The following is a 16,854-nucleotide window of genomic DNA, read 5'->3' as shown; positions in this document are numbered from 1 at the left end:
GCACGATCCCACGAGGAGGATCGGGACTCGAGTCGACGGCGAGGGACATTGCCGAGGTCTCGGTTGATGATGGGGTCTCATCGTGCGTTTGAGATTCCTCCCCCCTTTGAGACATCTCCTTTACCAGTGGCAAAATATAGTAATAGGTTTTTACCCTTTCAACTGGTACAAAAACTGACACCTTTATACAAGGCATCATGTTTGCAAAAGCTGTCTCGGGTGTGGACCAATCAACTTCAAGGACAGTGCATATCATTATCATCATCAGAGTTGTTTCTTTTTGTTTGCATTTTGACTGCTTGTGTTGTGGTTATTGCAAACATGATGCCTTGTATAAAGGTGTCAGTTTTGTACCAGTTGAAAGGGTAAAAACCTATTACTATATTCCTCCCCCTTCTCATCGAAAACACTGGCCGTGACATCAATCGCATCACCAGGTCATCGTCAACAGGCCGCTGCGCATATCTCCTTCACAAATTAAACTTTAAATGCACAAGCCACAGAGAGGTGCGAGTGTGGCTATGCAACCCAAACTATGGACGATATATAGTAAACTCATAGAGGCCCATACAGATACTAGACTCATAGAGACTCATCTTCTTGGTTCTTTCGGTAAAGTCACGTAGAAGAGAAATAATAAAATAATAAAAATAAAACATAATAAAAAACATTTATTATTATGTATTATTTTATTATTTCCCTTCTACGTGACTTTACCGAAAGAACCAAGAAGATGAATCCCTGCAGTCACGAAAGCTTCAAATCGAAAAATCATAGAGACTCATAGAGATAGGGACCCATCTCGATACACAGAAGACAAGTCTCATGGGTGGCGATCGTGGCTATGCATCACAAATGATGGACCGTATGGTATAGCGACTGTCGTCTGCGCTCCTTCAGCGGAGGAACAGCAAAACGACACGAACTCTCTCTCTCTCTGTTGAAGTCGTCTTGTTGCGGCCAGCAGCAGCAGGCCTCGTCATGGGCATTCAGTTCCTGAACCATCTTGCCATACGCAAGCAGATCATTGCGTTGTAAATGCAGTATATATGGACTGTAATGCAGGACTGCCGACTGCAGGGGAGTTCCTGCGAATAAGGAGCTGACTCAGACGAGAGGAACCATGGTTTATTTCAAACAACAACGCCTTTGAGTGTGTGTAACAGTGTCAGTGTGTGTGTGTGGCATTATGGGGAGCGGTGGCGCAGCGGTTAGCGCACTGCGCTACGAACCGGGCGATCCGAATTTGATTACCGCCAACGACCAATAACAGTGGTAGCGAATATTTGGACCTATTACGGGCCTCCCCTAGATCGACTCGGCCTTAAATTAGTACCTGGGTGCAATGTGTAAACATCAGCACTGGGGAAACAAAGACGACCGGGCGTGGTGTTAGCCACATCACTCACCCCCTCTCCTGTGCCTTCATAGGTCCTCGCCAAGAGCACTTGCTCCAAAAGTCTGTTGAAGACCTGTTAGAGGCTACACGGGGGATCTTTGTGTTTGTGTACCTGTGTGTGTTTATGTATCTGTGTGTGTTTGTGTAACATTGTACACATCGTCCATTGCACACGAGTATAGATGGCGTGCTATAAACATCCAGTATGTGTATATATACACACACAGTGCATAATACATTGTAATCAATAAGTAAATACATACACGCGCTGTGTGTGCAATGATGCGTGGCAATTTAACGAACACAACGGATATATCTGCGTAACGTCACGCGACCATCTTCGTTTAACCACAATATAAATATAATTTGTGATGAGACCTTAAAACACACACACACACCATTACGCAGTCGTATTTGTTTAAGCAGCAACTGAATGATGATGATATTTGATGACAAATGTGCCTTAAACGTCAGGCGGTCAGAAATAACGACGATTATGAATTTCGCAATTTCACCTCCGTTCGTTCAACCCTGTTAAATAGTTGTATTAATTTACCTTCTAAACGCTTTCAAAACATCAAAACACTATTTCCATCGTTCATCAATACCGCACACACATCCCCCATCCCAGCCCTCTCTCTCTCTCCACCACCCCCTAAATCGGCGAATGGAAGATCCCGGCGTCACGCGTCCAGCGCTGTCCGGGTCACAGCATACCGGCGATCCAGGGGGGCAGGAAGAGACCAAACGTCCCGAAGATGCACACTAGGACGAAGACCCACAGGAAGATCCTGTCTATCACCATGGCGACGTACTTCCAGTCCTCCTTCACCTGCACCAGCGGAAGCAAGGGAAAGGTGCGTGGCACATGAACCAAAGTCTAACAAGAGCTCCTCGTTCACCCCGGGAAGATGATGAGCGAGGAAGAGTCCTACTCCAGGCGATGTCAGAGAGTTTGTCCTGATGCCCTCCATCCGCCCGCCCCCACCCTCTTGCACCCCCCACCCCTCTCCCCACCCATCAACACTTTGACCTCCGGTTTAATTGGAATCTATAGACTCTATTTTTTATAGTAATAGGTTTTTACCCTTTTAACTGGTACAAAATCTGACACCTTTATACAAGGCATCATGTTTACAATAACCTCAACACAAGAAGTCAAAATGCAAACAAAAAGAAACAACTCTGATGATGATAATGATATGCACTGTCCTTGAAGTTTGGTGTTGGACCAGATGACGCCAAAAGGCGTACAACTCAAAAACAGCGCACTATCAGAGTATTGAGAGCCCGGGGTAAGCATTTACACTATGACTGCTTGTGTTGTGGTTATTGCAAACATGATGCCTTGTATAAAGGTGTCAGTTTTTGTACCAGTTGAAAGCGTAAAAACCTATCACTATATTTTGCCACTGGTAAAGGAGGTCTCATAGTATAAAAGCTATATAGCTCTTTTTCAGAAGCGACCTGGCCACAAAATGAGAGCTCAACTAAGTGGCCGATTATGTGGACATCTATAGCAGGGAAACAACGAGAGGACCCAGATATAAATCTACGCGACCACGGGGGGCAGTCTTCGTTGTTCTTGGTGGATGTGTTCATCATCATCAATGTAGGTCATTAAGAACAGAACGTCTCATTACACACGGGCGCGTGTGCCCATGGCCGTGTGTATATGTAGGCGTCAAATGTGCAGCCGTCAGGATCGGGATCGAACCCACGATCTTCCTGTATACCAGGCGAGGTAGTGAACATCTCCTAGCCACCGTGCGGCGCCCTGATAGACCTTCTGGCTTCACGCTCAACTCGTGATACGGCCCAAGGCGTGGGAGACCTGAGTAGTGGACTGAGTTCACGGAAGGGGTATGGACCTTAACGTCCCCATGAGTCCCGGTTGAGCCTCCCAGAAATCTGGCAGCTTTTAGTTGAGCCTCAACCTCTCTCAAGACCTCAGCTGGTGGGATCATGCGTTGGTGTGTGTCTGTCGCAGAGGTGCTCGCTAACAGCACTTTCCCCAACAGTATGTCAAGGCTATACGGGGGACCTTTGTCTTTGGAGGTGTTGGTGGTGGTGATGATCAGCAGGCGGCGCTGTTTATCAGATTAATTATTTGGTGGTGCTGCTGCATGGGCAGTGGTGCACGCGTACAAATAATGCATTTTAATTTAAACTCAACATATTCGTCAATGACACCGTGGCCTTAAAGGGGGGGGGGGGGGGGGGTATAATAGGCAACGTTTCGGGCAATGACCCTTTTTCATAGCACATACAATAGTGAGGCCAGAGAGATAGAATGGATAAGAGTTTGAGACAGCAGCAAACACCATGGGGCCTGATGAGGATTACAATTAACAAAAATATTTCCCCATGAACGGTTTAATAAAAAAATTGGCCAATGAATGGTTTCCCATTATCAGACAAACGGTGCTGATTTTAAATTATCTCTGCTCTGCTGGATATTTGAATTCGAAAAAACGAATTACGGTATTTCATAGCATGACATCTCACGAAACAATTTAGGATATCGTTGATGGTTGTTTGATGATGATAATTATAGCGATGGTGCTGATGCATGTGATGTTGTTGATGATGTTGATCCCAATTATGCTGTTGGCAATGGTGATCACAACGATGTTCCGATGATGCTGATACTGATGATGTTGATTATGCTGCTGCTGCTGTTGGTGATGATGATGATGCCAACAACGTTGATGGTGATGTTGATTATGATGCAGATGTTAATGATAATGACAATGCTGATGATGTTCATGTAGATTATGCTGTTGACAATGAGAATGCCTGATCATGGCGATTGCAATGCTGATACCAACGATCATGATGATTTTTCGATTTAAAGCTTTCGTGACTGCAGGAATTCATCTTCTTGGTTCTTTCGGTAAAGTCACGTAGAAGGGAAGTAATAAAATAATAAAACATAATAAAATAATATAATAATATATTTTATTATGTTTTATTTTTTTATGTTTTATTTTTATTATTTTATTACTTCCCTTCTACGTGACTTTACCGAAAGAACCATGAAGATCATGATGATGATGATCACCTAGGGGAGGCTCAGGACCGGATCAAACATTCCCCGTCACTGTCATTGATCGTGAACAGGAATGGAACTCGGGCTCGTAGCGCAGTGCACTAACCACCACCACAACCACCACTCACGGCGTAGTCGGCATCTCCGGCCCTCAGCTCGTCGGCGACGTAGCACACGCCCTCCATGGCCTGCCAGAGGGTCGCGGGTGCCGCGGAGAAATCCAGGCACTCTCCCAGTCCTCCCTGGGCCCTGGCCCCCCCGCAGCGGTCCCAAGGAGCTGGCGACGCTGGCGCTGACGCCGCCGCCGATGCCGCCGCGCCGACCCCGTTGCACGTGCACGAGGACGACGCCGCCCTGGGCTTGTCGTCGGTCGTCATCTGCAGTCCGTCCAGGTCCAGCACCAAGCCCAGATTGCAGCCGTCATCCCCTTGCTGCTGCTGTTGATGCTGCTGCTGCTGTTGCTGATGGTTATGCTGGTGCTGATTATGATTTTGCTGCGTCTGTTGATGTTGCTGCTGCTGCTGTTGATGATGATGCTGCTGCTGGTGGTTGTGCTGGTGCTGATTATGATTATGCTGCGTCTGTTGCTGCTGCTGGAGTTGTAGATTCCGCAGCTGATGGAGGTGGTGATCCCCACCGCTGTGACCGTTACCACGTTGTTGGTGGTGCTGGTGGTGCTGTTGACAGTGCTGCTGCTGCATCATCTGCTGCTGGTGGAAGTAGTGTTTGGAAGACCTCCGCGCGGTCAGATTGGGGACAGCGGTGGCAACGGGACCGCCGCCGCCACCGCCGGCACCGGCGCTGCCGATGGTCGAGTGGACGGGCCGGCACATGAGCAGCCAGCGCGGGATGACGTCGAGGAAGAGAGTGACCACCCAGCGCGGCATCTTGTGCGTGGCCGGCGAGCGGTGGTGCACGTTGAGCACGAACACCGTGATGACGATGGAGAGCGTCACGAAGATCATGGTGAAGAGGAGGTACTCGCCTATGAGCGGGATGACGAGCGACGTGGACGGGATGATCTCGGTGATGAGCAGCAGGAAGACGGTGAGCGACAGCAGCACGGAGATGCACAGGGTGATCTTCTCGCCGCAGTCCGAGGGCAGGTAGAAGACGAGCACGGTGAGGCACGAGATGAGCAGGCAGGGCACGATGAGGTTGATGGTGTAGAAGAGCGGCAGGCGGCGGATGATGAACGAGTAGGTGATGTCCGGGTAGACCTGCGGGCAGCAGTCGTACTTCTTGGTGTTGTACCTCGCCACCGCCTTCACGATGGCCCACTCGCCGCTCTCCCAGTAGTCCTTGAGGTCCGCGTCCGTGTGCATGCTCACCAGGTCGATCTTGGCCTTGTCGTAGGTCCACGAGCCGAACTTCATCTTGCAGTTCTGCTGGTCGAACGGGAAGAAGGTGACGTCGATGTTGCAGGAGCTCTTGTAGATGGACGGCGGCGTCCAGCGCACGTCGCCCGTGTGCCTCAGCTGCGCCTTGGTCACGTGCGTCACGGCGAAGTCGCCGTCCGCGCTGGGAGACACCGAGAGAGGGGGGGGGGGAGAGAGATGCACACGGTGAGGACACGGTGAGGAAGAGACACACAGAGAGACACGGTGAGGACACGGTGAGGAATAGACACGCAGAGAGACACGGTGAGGACACGGTGAGGAATAGACACGCAGAGAGACAAACAGAGAGACACGGTGAGGACACGGTGAGGAATAGACACACAGAGAGACACGGCGGGGACACGGTGAGGAATAGACACGCAGAGAGACACACAGAGAGACACGGTGAGGACACGGTGAGGAATAGACACACAGAGAGACACAGTGGGGACATGGTGGGGACGAGACACACAGAGAGACACAGCGGCGACATGGTGGGGACGACAGGAGAGACACGGCGGGGACACGGTGAGGACACGGTGAGGAATAGACACACAGAGAGACACGGCGGGGACACGGTGAGGAATAGACACGCAGAGAGACACACAGAGAGACACGGTGAGGACACGGTGAGGAATAGACACACAGAGAGACACAGTGGGGACATGGTGGGGACGACAGGAGAGACACGGCGGGGACACGGTGAGGACACGGTGAGGAATAGACACACAGAGAGACACAGTGAGGACACGGTGAGGAAGAGACACACAGAGAGACACGGCGGGGACATGGTGGGGACGGCAGGAGAGACACAGTGAGGACACGGTGAGGAAGAGACACACAGAGAGACACGGCGGGGACATGGTGGGGACGGCAGGAGAGACACAGCAGGGACACGAAGGCAGCACAGACACAGTGACACGTGGCGACACGGGCAGAAAGATCCAAATACACAGCAGGGACACGATGGGGACAGACAGCCGCGGAGGTAGGTGAGATGTGAGTGGGTGGATATCAATGGAGATAGGAGAAAATAGATGGTGGGGGGGGGTGTAGAGGTTGGTGGAGATCGGTAGGAAGAGGTAGGAGGAGGTTGACGATGTGGAGTCAGCGGAATATTGTGGTCGGCACGGGTCCCGTTCAATTTTCTTCCTCTCGCGCAGAGCCCGTTCGGTCGCCTGGCCCCCCACCGGGCCCCGCAGGCGCCGGTGCAGTTGCACCGCCTGCACACTCTGGATGGCGCTACTGGAACTGTGCGTGGCTCCGCGTGCTCCGTGCTCTCGGCTGGCCCGCTGGAGTGCGACGTGACGCGGTGCGGATGGGAACAACGAGGCGGCGACGCGTCGACAGCACAGCGGGCGCTGTGCGGCACGGTGCCTTTGTGACACTCTGCACGCTATAAAGACAAAGATCTCCCGTGTAGCCTTGACAGGCTGTAGGAGCAAGTGCTGTTAGCGAGCGCTTATGAAGACCGGCACAGCACACGAGGCGGTGGTTGACAAACACCACGCCCGGCCGCCTTTGTCTCCCTAGTGGCGATGTTTGCACACCGAACCAGGTACTCATATTGCGGCCGAGTCGACCGGTTCAGACGATCGTCACCGGTGTTTGGCCGTGAGCGGGAATCGAACTTGGGTCGCCGGGTCCGCAGCGCAGAGCGCTGACCGCTACACTACCGCTCCCCACACGCGAACAGACACAAACGCGCGTGGGGCCCCTGTCCGACGATGCCGTGCGGAGTAATCCCAGCGTGCGTCTTCTGCGTAATTCCGTGCGTCGTGGCGTGGCCCTGCGTGACTGCGTGGGGCCTGTCCGGCTGGGCGCGTGGAGTGTGCGCGGTGGCTACGAGGCTGTCTGTCGCTCCGTGTGGTGTGGTGTGGCCCCGTATGGCTCCGTCTCAGCCCCGTGTCACTCCATGTCTAAGGGGCCGTCCATAAATGACGCCACGCGATTTTGAACGATTTTGACCCCCCCCGCCCTCGTCACGCGGCGTCACAAAAAGTCAGACCCCCCCCTCCTCAAATATGACGTCACAAAGCTCTGCCCCCCCCCTACAATAAAACATGCTTCAAATCGCTTTAAACGATTGTCATTGTAGTGCGTATTTAATGTGGCGCTGCAATCTGATTTTGTAGGAAAAAACATTTATTCAAAAAGTCTATTTAATTAAGTAGAACGTGTTGTCTATATTTATTTAAAGTTGCGCATCTTTGATGTAACATCACATTTCTCAACCCCCCCCCCTCGTCACACATCGTCACAAATGTCTGACCCCCCCCCCCGCCCTAGGTGCGTGACGTCATTTATGGACGGTCCCTTGGTGCGGTGTTGCTGTGCGTGCCCGCGGTGCCGGTGTGGTGCCGCACTTGTTGTAGAGCACGATGTCCGGCACCCATATCAGCTGCGCCGGGATGCGGATGGATGTGACATTCTCGTAGTCCGCGGGGTCCCACTGCAGCTTGTAGTCGTGCCACTCCTAGCGTCGGGCACCACCACCACCAACATCACCGACATCAACACCATCATCATCACCGACATCAACACCATCATCATCACCATACACGCCACCAACATCATCGCCATACACACTACAGACATCACCACCAACATAATCGTCGTCGATATCAACACCGTCACCATCACCATCATTATCATCACCGACATCAGCACCATACACACCACGAAAATCACCACAAACATCAGCAGCACCGTTAACACGAACATTACCATCATCATTACGAACATGACCCCCGACATCAGCACTACCGTCACCATCACCACCAACATCACCACCATACACACCACCATACACACCACCAACATCAACACGGGCATCACCACCAACACCACCACCATCAACACAAACATCATCATCATCATAATTACGAACATCACCACCAACATCAGCTCCACCATCACCACGGACATCACCACCAACATCATCACCACGGACATCACCACCAACATCATCACCATACACACCACGAACATTACCACCAACATCATCACCACCATCAACACAAACATCATCATCATCATTATGAACATCACCACCAACATCAGCACCATACACACCCCCAACATCATCACCATACACACCACCAACATCACCACCATACACACCACGAACATCACCACCAACATCACCACCACCATCAACACAAACATCATCATCATCATAATAACGAACATCACCACCAACATCAGCACCACCGTTAACACCCAACACCATCGCTGCCACCCATTCGTAACGTCGAGATGTTACAAAAACAACGACGACGACACCACGACGGCCACGACAATCGTGCAGTGACTGATGAACAATTACCTGCTTTAGCCACACGTTAGTCGTCATCATTTGATTCTTTTCATCCTGCGAGACAAAAGCGACATCTCTCACACGTCTTCCTCGTCAGACAGGTGTCACCGTACGATAAAAACAATAAACACGACAACACATTTTAGTGTAGGCACGATTCACCACTTCCAATCAATGAATAAGCTCGCTACACGTGCATTGATTGAATCGCCGTGCGCGTCTGTGTGTGTGTGTGAATTGATTACTTATAATGAATGCAAATGACATGCTCATTATATATTTCGGCTAATTGGGGGGGGGCAAATAAAAAAAACACGCAGACGGATTTCGCGACCAATATGATGATTGGTAATTGATTTTTTTCGGGGGGGGCGGGTCGCGTGAGTAAAAAAGTAATGCTGATCTTTGTGTGTGTGTGTGTGTACACGCTTGGACACGTGTGTGTGCAAATACACGTGTGTGTGCAAATACACGTGTGTGTGCAAATACACGTGTGTGTGCATATACACGTGTGTGTGTGTATAGAGACGTGTGTGTGTATATACAAGTGTGCTGTGTGTGTGTATACAAGTGTATTGTGTGTACACGTGTGTGTATCGGTTAGCGCGCTGCGCTATGAACCTAGCGACCCGGGTTCGATTCCCGCTCACGGCCAACACCAGTGACCATTATCTGAACCGGTCCTGGGCATCCCCTAGGTCGACTCGGCCTCAAATGAGTACCCATTGCGGTGTGTAAACATCGCCACTGGGGAGACAAAGGCGGTCGGGCGTGGTGCTGGCCACCCTTGTTCTAGTTCATATATTAGGTATAGCCCTGTGAGCCATTCGGCTCTTGAATCTGGTGCAACCGCAACAAACAAAAAACACTCCCTCGTGTACCGTTCCGGCCTTCATCGGTGCTCGCTAACAGCACTTGCCCCTACAGTCTGTTAAGGCTACACGGGGGATCTTTGTCTTTGTATATACACGTGTGTGTTGTATTCTTAGGTTTTTTCGGTAAAGTCACGTAGGTAAAACAAATTTTTAAATTGAAATTAATCAAAGTAAAATTAAATAAAAAAATATTTTTATTTCATTTTACTTTAAAATAAAATTAAAATAAAATTGTATTTTTATTTTATTTTACTTCTATTAATTTCAATTTAAATTTTTTTTTTACCTACGTGACTTTACCGAAAAAACCTAAGAATATCAATCCTTGCAGTCACGAAAGCTTCAAATCTCGAACGTGTGTGTTGTGTGTGTGTTGTGTGTGTCTGTGTTGCGTGCGCACCACGTCTATGAGCTGCGCCACGGACAGCCCGAAGCGCACGTACACCACGTGGGTGCTGTTGCGCACGGGCCGAGACCAGCGGCTGTACCCGGTGAGTAGCGCCTGCAGCAGCCGCTCCTCCGCGTGGATACTCCTCGCCATCACCTCCGCCGCACCTGATGTTGGTGACAACAACGGCACCGCCTTTAGTGTTGTCTGCGAACCGAGTGGCCCTCTCATCTCAATGGGCTTTACTTCGGGAAATCAACTTCTGATCCTTCGCAGCGCGCAACTCCTTTTATGGCCGAGCCGACCTAGGGGAAGGCCCCAGGATCGGTTCAAGTATTCGTTCACCGAATTTGGCCGTCGACTCGCAGCGCGCTCATCACTCGCGCCACCGCTCCGAATGCCGCACGAATGCAAATATCACACGCGGAGTTTTCAACAGACTATTGGGGCCGGTCCTGTTTGGGGCCGTCCATAAATGACGTCACGCACCTAGGGGGGCGGGGGGAGGTCAGACATTTGTGACGATGTGTGACGAGGGGGGGGGTGAGAAATGTGACGTCACGTAAAAATGCGCATCTTTAAATAAATATAGACAACACGTTCTACTACTAATATAAATATAAAACAAATATATAAAAAATAAAAATTCTCACGACGTTTCGACTGCAACACAAGCAATCATCATCAGGTGTGAAATCCACAGCAAGAAAATGTTATTTTTATTATTTTATTATTTCCCTTCTACGTGACTTTACCGAAAGAACCAAGAATACGTTCTACTTAATTAAATATACTTTTTAATAAATGTTTTCTCCTACAAAATCAGAGTGTAGCGCCACGTTAAATACGCACTACAATGACAATAGTTTAAAGCGATTTTAAGCATGTTTTATATTTGGGAGGGGGGCAGAGCTTTGTGACGTCATATTTGAGGGGGGGGTTTGACTTTTTGTGACGCCGTGTGACGAGGGGGGGGGGTCAAAAATCGTCCAAAGTCGCGTGACGTCATTTATGGACGGCCCCTCAGCGAAAATTTATGAAGGCCGGCACGGCACACGATGGGAGTGGGTGTGCCAGCACCACGCCCGGCCGCCTTTGTCTCCCTCGTGACGAAGTCTACACATCGAACCAGGTACGCAATTGAGGCTGAGTCGACCTAGGGGACACCCAGGACCCGGTTAAGATATTCGCCACTGGTGTGGTGGCCCGTGAGCGGGCATCGAACTCGGGTCGCCGGGTTCGTAGCGTAGCGCGCTAACCACTACGCCACCGCTACGCGCACACACACACACGTACACACAGGTACACACGCGATCATATCAACAAGGACAACACAGATACAAGGACGTGCATGTGGGACACAAAGCTGGCAGTGCGTGTGGGTGCACACTAATTGGCTTTTAGGGGCGGGGGGCTGGTGGATGGGAGCGATGTGGGGGGGGGCTTTGGCTGATTGAGCTCCTCCGGCACAGGGGAGCGAGGTGGTGGGGGATGGATTTGGAGATGGTGGGGGCTGGTCGCTGGGCCACTCTGACTCATTTGGAGGTCCTAAGGGACTCACAGTCTCATTCATATTCCTCGTTACAACCCCACAGGAGACCTGCGCCTGACCCAGATGCGATCCCGTACAATGAGAGCGAGAGGTCCACATTTAACCCCATTGAGCACTTAACCCGCAACCGCCTAGCGGAGGAGAATTGGGGCCTCATTTATAGGACGCTTTATACAAACCTACGGACAGCTCCTAACCCTGAGCAAGCTGAGAACCCGAACGAAGAGTGGCGAATCTTGCTATCGAGTGCGCAGGCGGTGCAACTGCACCAGGGTCCATTGGCCGGAGGGGCCCAGAGGGAGGAGAACTCCAACAGGGGGTGGCCCCATTCCATTCCTTGCACTCGGGCCCATTCTAAACGACGCTACGCCACGCGATGATTATGACAATAATGTTGTTGACGCCACTGCTAACAAAAGGAGCGTGGGGATTTTCTATATAAAACGCGTTAAACACTTCGCCCTAAACTAAACAATTGTTTATTTTGCCAGGTAAGGACCATTGAGCTATACAGCTCTGTTTTCAGAAGCGACCTGGCCACAAATTATAGCTCAGCGAAGCAGCTCGTCGTGTGGAAATAAATTGCACCCAAATACCCGAAACTCATGGTTCTAAATGTGGAGGGGAAAACCTGAGTAGCCAGAGTAAGATATCCACGCGACCACGGGCAGAGAGAACACGCAGACTCCAAATATACAGCAGGCGTCAGGGTCTGAATTGAACCCACGACTTCCTGCATACCAGGCGAGGTAGTTAACATCTCGCCACCGTGGCGCCCACCCTAACTCAGGCGTGAACCCATACATTCCTTGACTCGCAGGTCTCATTCATAGAATACAGTAATTCATTACCAATCCACGGGAGACCTGTGGGCCAGATGTGATCCCTGACACTCCCAACGGCGACCGGGTGGAGATCTCAATTAAATTTTGACTTAAAATTTCGTGACTGCAGGAATTCATATTCTGTGGTTCGTTCGGTAAAGTCTGATGACGACCGCTTGTGTTGCGATCGAAACGTGATATTTTTATTCACTTAAAAATATATATTTTAATCTACGTGACTTTACCGACAGAACCAAAGGATAGATCTCAATTAATTACACACCCACGAGAGACCTAGCCCAGATCTGTACAATAAGCCCAGGGGAATTGGAGTTTCATCACAACTGTACTCAACATTAACCCAGAAACTGTAACCCCAATTTCAACCGCAACACAACCGGTGCAGATAAATCAATGGTGGTTTTGTAACTCGCCGCTTACGAACCGTAGAGGGATGGATGTAGAATGTGCATCGCTGGAATTACAAAATAGCGACAGAGGTGAGTAGGGAGATAATGTTTTTATTCTGACCCCCCCCCCCCCCATCTTCACCTTCACCTAGTGAATAGTGGGTGGGAGGGGGGTTACCATTTTCGCTTTTTATCACTGCACGTTGTTAATTCACTGCTGGATGAAGGCGTTCTTACACCGTATCGGACATGGGCGAGTCAGTTGTATGTTGATGTATGTGGAATTTCTTTCGCACCGTACGTAGCCAACCGTGCTAATCGGAGGTGTTTGACCATGCTTCGCCACGCTGGTTGAAGAGGGTAGCCCTGGACGGCTTTTGATGTCGCACTCGCCGTGGGCCCGGTAATCTAACTCAGGTGGCTGAGTTCGCAGCGCCACGCGCTTACCACTGCGCCACCGCTCAACTTATGATTAACCTATTAACCTGACATAACTTCTCCCCACAGGCACTGCCAGTGAGCAATTTGATTGGCCCATGCTGGCGGTGGGCGGGACTGCCCGAGTCAAGTCCGGGTGAATATGACGGCCGTGCTCAGGTCAAAAAGGTCTCCGTTAGCTAAGAGCTAGGAGGCACTTAATGGCCAGTGTCCAATATTGTCTCTCAGTCAGCCTCAGACCTGTCTCTATGTTGTCACTTTGGGTCCTCCCCCGCCCCCCCCCCCATCTTCCGCTGGTAGTCTGATTGCATTATCGGCTTCGTGTCAAGAGGCTAATAATGTATTCATATTTTTTTTCGCGCAAAGCATTTCAACCCTGCTTGTTTCGAGAACGGCCCGCGGAAGCGGATATTACAGAGCTACATCTCAGACAATTTCAAGGGAACCTCTGGTCCACGCAGATGCAGTGCTGAGCAGCCGCCTTTTCCATTCGCCCTGCCACCTGAGCGCGTGACATCTGTCGCTTATCAGTCAATCTCATATTTTTAATTTCCAAAGCCGGAATTTAGCAAACGCTGAGTGCAGAACCAAGATTAACGTAGTGGGGTGTGTTTTTGTGTGTGTGCGTGCAGCCATTGGAAACTGGCCTGAGATAATCATCTCCGATTAGCACGATTGGCTACGTACGGTGCGAAAGAATCTCAACACACATACATAATTACAGCTGAAACCTGGATTCAAACCCATGATCTCAGTTGCGTCCAGCTCAGCGCTCTGACCTCTGAACCTCCCGGCCACCCCTTGTTGTAGGTTTGGTCTGTATTCTAGACGAGTAACACTGCCAAAATACCACGTCCTATATTTAACCCAGTGAAAGCCCATGGAGGAGGTTCATTGTTCCTTTTGTTGTTGTTTCTCAAGGTTAAATGCACTGGGAGATTAACGATGATTTCACTTACAGTTTAGGTACCGGTGGGAGTTGTTTTAAAACAAATATTTATATTTATGGCATTGGCACACAATGGCTTCGTGTCCACGTGAATGACAACGAAAATGACGATGAGTGTTTAACGCCACACTTTACATCGGGAGACGCACGCTGTCTTTATGAATGTAATTGCCCTTCTTCTTGGTTCTTTCGGTAAAGTCACGTAAAAGGGAAATAATAAAATAATACAAATAAAACATAATATTATTTCCCTTCTACGTGACTTTACCGAAAGAACCAAGAAGATGAATCTCTGCAGTCACGAAAGCTTTAAATCGAAATTTAATGTAATTGCCATTCATGTGTGTGGGGGGGTGGGGGGGGCATAGATGGAACGTCAAATCCACCTGTCCTGTTCGTCTACATATCCCGCAGCGGTGTCTTTACGTTTGGTATTTAGCATTATAATTGTATTACCGTGTTCACAATAGACTTTACCAAAAGCGGTCTTTGATCGGAGTTTTTTGTTTCGGGAAATTAAATACCCGAGCCAGTATTTCTGATCGGACATTAGGGAAACATCCACTGCAGCGCAGGTCTCCGATGGCGTCTTAAGATAATAATAATAATAATAAGACATAACTCGGCCTCCCATTGGGGTCTTCAGATAATAAACTTAAATCTCTGTGACCTCTCTGTGTGTGCCATGAAGAGGGGCCATTACCCGAAACGTCGTCTATTATATACTGTTCCCCATACACACCTGTTTTCACACACACGCACACACTTAAATCTAATCGCACACATGCACGTGAACAGAGCTGTGTGTACATGTGCCCATGACACGTGTGTATTGCGTGTGTCTCATATTACGGTACAACATTTACCGCAATGTTCAAAGATCCCCGGACAGGATTCTCGATCTGTTGCGCATTCTTAAGCCAGGGCCGTCAGCGTTCAATCAACGGCGCTGCTGCTGCTGCCGCTGCTGCTGTATGCATTGGCGCGCGAGCACAATTAACAACAAACTCAAGCACGTTCTAGATTTGAAGCTTTCGTGACTGCAAGGATTCATATTCTTAGGTTTTTTTCCGTAAAGTCACGTAGGTAAAAAATTAAAATTAAAATTAATAAAAGTAAAATATAAAGCACGTCCGCCAATAAACACCGCGTGTTTGGCCTTAAGGGAGACAAAGGCGGTCGGGCGTGGTGCTGGCCACCCCACCCCCTCGTGTACCGTGCCGGCATTCAGATGTGCTCGCTAACGGCACTTGCCCCTGCAGCCCTTTTAGAGGCTACACGGGGGGTGTGGGGGGGGATCCGTTGTCTTTGCATTAGAAGTCGCCTTCATAGGTGCTCGCTAACGGCACTCGTCCTAATCAGTCTGCAAAGGCTATAACCGGTGGATCGTTCGTCGTTTGTCTTAGAAGTGTCTACAAATGTTGGTGTCTGTATATTGATGCGCACGTATGTACATGTCCACGCGCACATCGCCTTACCGCGTGTCTCCGGCACCATCACCACCATCAGCGCCACCACCACCATCGTCGTCATCACCATGACCCGCAGCAAATCCGAGCCGCCCATCATCATGATGAGGAAATCTCTCCCCAAAATCTCCGCTCAAACAAGTCCCCGGGATGCACACGCGCCCCGCTCTCCTCCGCCTGTGCCGCTGGATTCACAGCCCCCGCCGCCTCCACTCCACCCCCTCCAACACTCGTCCGTTCTCCATCACCCGGACCCCTGTCGGCAGGGATAGGCGGGGATCCGGCATGAGCGTAGGGGACTGCTGCTACTGCTGCTGCAGCTGCTGCATCTGCAGCTGCTGCTCAGTGGAGGAGGAACATCGCAAACTGTTGACTGCCGGCGGCTCACGGCGCGAGCAGAGATTTATATGCGCGCACACACGCACGTGTATGTGTGTGTGTAACACACACATACACGTGTGTATGTGTGTGTGTTACACGTGTGGGGGGGTGGGGATATGCGGGTGGCGGTAGTGTAAAGGTTAGCGCTACGCTGCGCTACGATCCCCGGGGAACCCGAGTTCGATTCCCGCTCACGGCCACCAACACCGGTGACGATTATCTGAACCGGTCCTGGGCCTCCCCTAGGTCAACTCAGCCTCAAATGAGTACCTGGTGCGGTGTACAGTAATTATCACCACAGGGGAAACAAAGGCGGCCGGGCGTGGCGCTGGCCACCCACCCCCTCGTGTACCGTTCCGGCCTTCATAGGTGCTCGCTAACAGCACTTGCCCCAACAGTCTGTCCAGGCTATACGGGGG

General features: G+C 50.4%; 1 protein-coding gene across 2 annotated transcripts; it reads right to left on the bottom strand.

The window, feature by feature from the left end:
• Nucleotides 1-1,120: 1,120 nt before the first annotated feature.
• On the bottom strand, nucleotides 1,121-16,459 carry LOC144940668 (neuronal acetylcholine receptor subunit alpha-2-like). 2 transcript variants are annotated; one of them, XM_078866953.1, is made up of 6 exons: nucleotides 16,064-16,459; nucleotides 10,425-10,579; nucleotides 9,159-9,203; nucleotides 8,197-8,306; nucleotides 4,580-5,972; nucleotides 1,121-2,231 (listed from the first exon to the last, which is right to left on the bottom strand). In XM_078866953.1, the coding sequence occupies exons 1-6, from the start codon at nucleotides 16,155-16,157 to the stop codon at nucleotides 2,106-2,108; spliced, it is 1,923 nt and encodes a 640-aa protein (XP_078723079.1). In that variant the 5' UTR covers nucleotides 16,158-16,459; the 3' UTR covers nucleotides 1,121-2,105. The 2 variants fall into 2 exon arrangements, with proteins under 2 accessions (XP_078723079.1, XP_078723080.1); XM_078866954.1 differs by having other exon boundaries at nucleotides 10,513-10,579; nucleotides 16,064-16,245.
• Nucleotides 16,460-16,854: the final 395 nt, after the last annotated feature.

The sequence above is a fragment of the Lampetra fluviatilis genome, chromosome 23 (assembly GCF_964198595.1).
Source record: "Lampetra fluviatilis chromosome 23, kcLamFluv1.1, whole genome shotgun sequence".
NCBI classification, from domain to species: domain Eukaryota; kingdom Metazoa; phylum Chordata; class Hyperoartia; order Petromyzontiformes; family Petromyzontidae; genus Lampetra; species Lampetra fluviatilis.
Note: the sequence above shows the minus strand (reverse complement) of the source record. Positions and strands in the feature narration are given on the sequence as shown.

Bases quoted from the DNA above. Each gene is read 5' to 3' on its own strand.
- LOC144940668 (XM_078866953.1), bottom strand. From the start codon at position 16,157: ATGATGATGGGCGGCTCGGATTTGCTGCGGGTCATGGTGATGACGACG. The intron at 10,580-16,063 runs GTAAGGCGATGT...CACCAACATCAG, and splicing joins GATGGTGCCGGAGACACGCG to GTGCGGCGGAGGTGATGGCG. The intron at 5,973-8,196 runs GTGCGGCACCAC...GGTGTCTCCCAG, and splicing joins GACATCGTGCTCTACAACAA to CGCGGACGGCGACTTCGCCG.